Source organism: Taudactylus pleione, unplaced genomic scaffold, assembly GCF_031769625.1.
Source record: "Taudactylus pleione unplaced genomic scaffold, aTauple2 ptg000125l, whole genome shotgun sequence".
Taxonomy (NCBI): Eukaryota; Metazoa; Chordata; class Amphibia; order Anura; family Myobatrachidae; genus Taudactylus; species Taudactylus pleione.
Genome location: NW_028284527.1, coordinates 2,424,821 through 2,430,000, shown reverse-complemented (window position 1 = coordinate 2,430,000; position 5,180 = coordinate 2,424,821). Strand labels below are relative to the sequence as shown.

The window sequence follows — 5,180 nt, the reverse complement described above, 5'->3', positions numbered from 1 at the left end:
AACTTGCATTAAAGAAGCTTTAGATTTATTATGTTGCGGTGTTATTTAAAAAAAATGTTAGTATTCCTTTCTAACACAGCATATTTGTTGTTTAGGTTATGAAGACAGTATGGATTTCCCAGAACATAGCAGACATTTGCTACAGTGCTTGAGTGAGCAGAGGCATCAAGGATTTCTATGTGATTGTACTGTTCTTGTAGGAGATGCCCATTTCCGAGCTCATAGAGCTGTGTTGGCTTCATGCAGCATGTATTTCCACCTCTTTTACAAGGATCAGCTAGACAAAAGAGACATTGTTCATTTGAACAGTGACATTGTTACAGCTCCAGCCTTTGCTCTCCTGCTCGAATTCATGTATGAAGGGAAACTCCAGTTTAAGGATCTGCCCATTGAAGATGTGCTTGCAGCTGCCAGCTATCTCCACATGTACGACATTGTGAAGGTCTGCAAAAAGAAACTGAAAGAAAAAGCCACAACAGAGGCAGACAGCACAAAAAAGGAAGAAGATTATTCAAGTTGTTCTGATAAAGTAGAAAGCCTCTCAGATGGTAGTAGCCATATGGCAGGTGACCTGCCAAGTGATGATGAAGATGGTGAAGCTGAAAAGTTAAACATTCTGCCTGTTAAAGGTGACTTGACAAATGAATCTGAGAACATGTGGCTAAGATTGTCCTCTGATTCAGCAAGCATTACTCAAAATAGTGCAGAATCTGAAAGACATATAATTGCTGGAAAAACAGTACCTAGCCCCTGCAGCTCAGCCGGCTCATTGTCAGGCAGGTCTAACACTTCCATGAGGGACATAGCAGACTCAGACTGTGTCCTGGACCTGTCTGTGAAATCCAGTGTTTCAGGAACCGAACCTTTGAGCAGTTCCTACTTCTCTTCGCCAGAAACAGCAAGAAACAGCCTGGTTCAGGTGAAAGTAGAAAAAGAAACTTCATGTGAGGAAAATGATATAGATACTACTGAGTATGACATGGAACACAGCACTGTGAAAGAAGGTATAAACACTGATGTAAGGACACAATATGAGTCAGTCCACCTGGGCCCTGTAAGGGAAGATTCAGTCTTAAGAGAGTTGGATCATGATGAAAAAGCAAGCGATGATGAAATGATAACTCCAGAGAATGAGAGGGTTCATATAGAAGGTAACATTGACAGCAGTCTTCTTCCATTTGTGTCAAACATACTTAATCCTGCAGGGCAAATCTTCATGTGCCCATTGTGCAACAAAGTCTTTCCAAGCCCACATATTCTACAAATCCATTTAAGTACACATTTTAGAGAACAAGATGGCATACGTAGTAAGCCTACTAATGATGTTCATGTTCCTACCTGTTCCCTCTGTGGCAAAACATTTTCCTGTATGTACACACTTAAACGTCACGAAAGGACTCATTCTGGGGAAAAGCCTTTCACTTGCACTCAATGTGGAAAAAGTTTCCAGTACTCCCACAATTTGAGTCGGCATGCTGTTGTTCATACAAGGGAAAAGCCACATGCCTGTAAGTGGTGTGAGAGGAGGTTCACACAGTCTGGAGACCTATACAGGCACATCAGAAAATTTCACTGTGAACTGGTAAATTCTTTATCTGTTAAAAGTGAAGCATTGAGCTTGCCTGGAGTCAGAGATTGGACCTTAGAAGATAGTTCTCAAGAACTGTGGAAATAAGCAGAATGTATGTGCATGCGCTCATACATGTTTTAGAATTGTATGTATGCCCGCATACATATATGTAGACATATGCACTGTCATACCAAGGTATTAGGTAACCCTTCCTCCTCTCACCTTAACTTTTTAAATTTAAAAGCAAATGTTAATTTTGGTATGCAAATATAAAATGAGCCATGTTGTTTTCAGACTCTAAATATGAATGTCTTATTTATCATGCCTATGGAAAATGCTCATTCAACATTTTAAAGCATTTGTTTCCCTAAAACTATAGATGAATATCATTGTTGCACTTTAGTAGAATTTCATATTCTGAATCTTTACACTAAATAATGTGTTTAAAAGATTTACTTTTTATTCATTAGGGAGGGTACGGGTGGTGAATTTTACTTTACAGACAATAATCACTGGAAACTGTCAGGTTACATTATTTCTTTTTCTCATAATACTCATAAGATTTCTGTGGTGAAATTACTTTTTAAAAGGAATGTTTCTATTAATGAACCATATCCTATACCTCATTATCCTATTAAGAAAGCAAGTGCTTTACATATTTGCATCCATTTAGGGTTGAGTTTCAATTGTTTTTCACAATATCTGCAGTCCCTGCCATTTTGTGTAAAAATGGTAAGATATTAATTGTGAATTTTTATGTGAAGACAAGGTTTGGGATAAATAAAATAATTGGGAAGCTAAAGAAGTATTAAACTTGGCTTCATAATGTATATGTTTTGTATAACTTAAATTGATGAGGTGGTGTCAAACAACTTGAATGCTGCTTTTAGTTTACTCCTGTTAATTATTAACTTGACAGAATCGCATGAATAGTTTTTTTCAATAATTAACATTGCATATTTGCCGGATAATTGAGTTGAAAATATTTTCATTGATAGAAATATGCTGTTAACATTGCAACTGAAGATAAGCAAGTGCACTGTGTTGTGTGTGTGTGTTTTCATTTTATTTATTTTCTCTATTCAGGTATATTGTGTCCACACTGTATGACAATTCTATCCTGTATTCCTTGCTTCGAAGAAAATACACCTGTTCACAGTACGTGTGCAGCATTCTTTAGTAAGGAAAAATCTCTGCATCCAAACAAAGCAGAATATTGAATATGGCACTTCTTAAAAAAATAATAAAAATGTTTAAGCTAGTTTTACTTGAATTAATAGTTAGTATGATACAGATATATGCAGTCATAAGTATCCAAACAATTTGGTGTCTGGTTACTTAAGCAATTTGAAAGCCAACATATAGGGTGAAGGCATTTTTTCCACACAAATTCTTTGGTAAAAGTACATATAGATGTAATGGGAAAACCTAATTATATAAAAAAAATCTATTTTACTTCAGGTGTTTTCTTTCTATTTATTTATTTATTTAAAAAAAAGAACACCTCAAGTATTGTAAAGTGGTTAAGGTAAGTGCCATTTCCACTGAGGAAGCGATGTACGCTGCATTTTGATTATTTCATCAAAATTTCTGCTAGAATGAAAAGTGCGGAAACATGTACTCATTTCAGCATTATTTATGTACTTGAAGTTTTTATAACAATAATTTATGAAGAGTCATTTTCATTGAATTATACAGAATAAGACAATCAATGACAATGTATAGGCAATGTTTGTTGCTTTTATTTAGCATTTTACAGTTTGCTCTTTGTGAATATTATGTTTAAGAATAAGACTGATGTCTAGCTTTGACAATCATTGTATGTTTTGTTTTCCAGAAAAGGGGAGGGTAATTTATTATACTGTTTTAATTTTGTACTTTGTGTGTGTTCAGTACATTTTTAAACTGTGTGCAAATTTCAATAAACTATATAAACTGGATAAAAATGTTTTATAATTTGTTTTCGGTAATTTAATAAGAACATATTGACTGTTTGGGGGGTTTCGAGCCAGAACCAAAATTTTTGGTAGGTTAAAGTCCGTACTATGATTCATTGTGTAGTTAGTATAAACAATTTACTTTATTTTTACTTAGAGCTAGTGGCATATTATATTTGCAGTTTTCTGCATATAAATAGCTTAGATACCCATGTTTTTGTCTAATACATTTTCTGAGAAACCATACTTTAAATTATAGATTTTAATGACAGGCAGGCTACATGTCTTTTGTGTATGTTTAATAATCAAATTAATGTACACTAATTAAAACCTTTGCATGGTGCAACATTATAAGTTTCTTTTACAACTTCTGTACTCAATATTGTTACAACCCTACAAAATTAACTCTGGAGGAAAGGCGGGGAAACAAAGGTTATTAGTCTGTATTATTTATTTTATTATACTTTGTGGTCCTACATTCGTTTTTGTTTGCTTATCAGAGGTGTAAGTTTTGTTTATAGAAATATACTGTATATACTCACTGTAGGGAACACCACTCAGAACTTAAAGCACTCCGTACATAAAGTGTAGTTTAGTCACAAACAATAAATGTTTTGCTTTGGTTCTAAGACCACAGTAAAATTTAGATAAAATATCACATATGTATATTTTTTTGTGTAAAGTGTTATCAAATAAAGTACAATTTGTTGGACATCTAATTTTTGTTATTATATTTTATTTCTTATTATTCAACCCTCCCTAGCAAACTATTGTTTAATGGTAGACATCATGCTATGACATGAAGAAAAAAATATCACTTTTATTAACAATCATACACATAACTGATAATAGTAACAATAATACTGAGAACAATAAAAGGTTAAAGTGCTTTATTGCAGTAATACACCAACTAAGAGTGAAATGTCTGTTTCTTACCTTTTATTTTCACAATCCCTTTCCCTCTTATGTCCCATAATTTATAATAAAAAACACATATTTTGTAAATTGTAATTTATAGACTTATGTGATGTTTAACTGTAAAAAAAATGCCCCCCTTAGCCCATTAAAATTAAGCATCTGTAGCAATACGCTGAAGGCTCCAGAGTACAGGTACATGTGTGTGTTTAATTTTTTTTATATATATATATATATATATATATATATATATATACACATACACACACACACACACACATATATATATATATATATATATATACACACACACACATATATGTATATATATATACACATTTGTACTTGTATAGCTGTGGCATGGAATAGGTTAAACTTTGTATCATTTAGTGGAATATTGGAAATGCATTGACAGCGGGTGCCATAGTATGTTTATTTTATTTATCATATATATTTCTTAAACTAAGATTTAATATGTGTATTTTATTTGCAGTTTATTGTATTATAAACTTGTTCCTGTAAATGGGTCTTATCCTACTTTATAACAATACTTTTGAACCTTAAGGTGCATTAGCTGCATCAATAAAAGTTTAGTAGAACACATTTTTAAATATGTAAGTTACAAGAGCAAATTTAACAAAAGTGAGTCGTGCAGGTTATATATACAACATACTAAGTTACAAATCTAATGAATATTTTATGGTATGGCCAAATGCCAAGTGCACCTGAACCTGAAATAGTACGAGAATAAGTATTTT

At 33.0% G+C, this 5,180-nt stretch overlaps 1 protein-coding gene across 2 annotated transcripts in view; it reads left to right on the top strand.

Moving 5' to 3' along the window:
* Window positions 1-4,097, top strand: part of ZBTB18 (zinc finger and BTB domain containing 18) — a 15,231-nt gene extending 11,134 nt beyond the window's left edge. For both annotated transcript variants that reach the window (XM_088472492.1, XM_088472491.1), the window contains exon 2: window positions 96-4,097. In XM_088472492.1, the coding sequence (XP_088328618.1) occupies window positions 110-1,675 (1,566 nt within the window). In that variant the 5' untranslated portion in view covers window positions 96-109 and the 3' untranslated portion in view covers window positions 1,676-4,097. The remainder of the gene's footprint in view (window positions 1-95) is intronic.
* The last annotated feature ends 1,083 nt before the right edge of the window (window positions 4,098-5,180 follow it).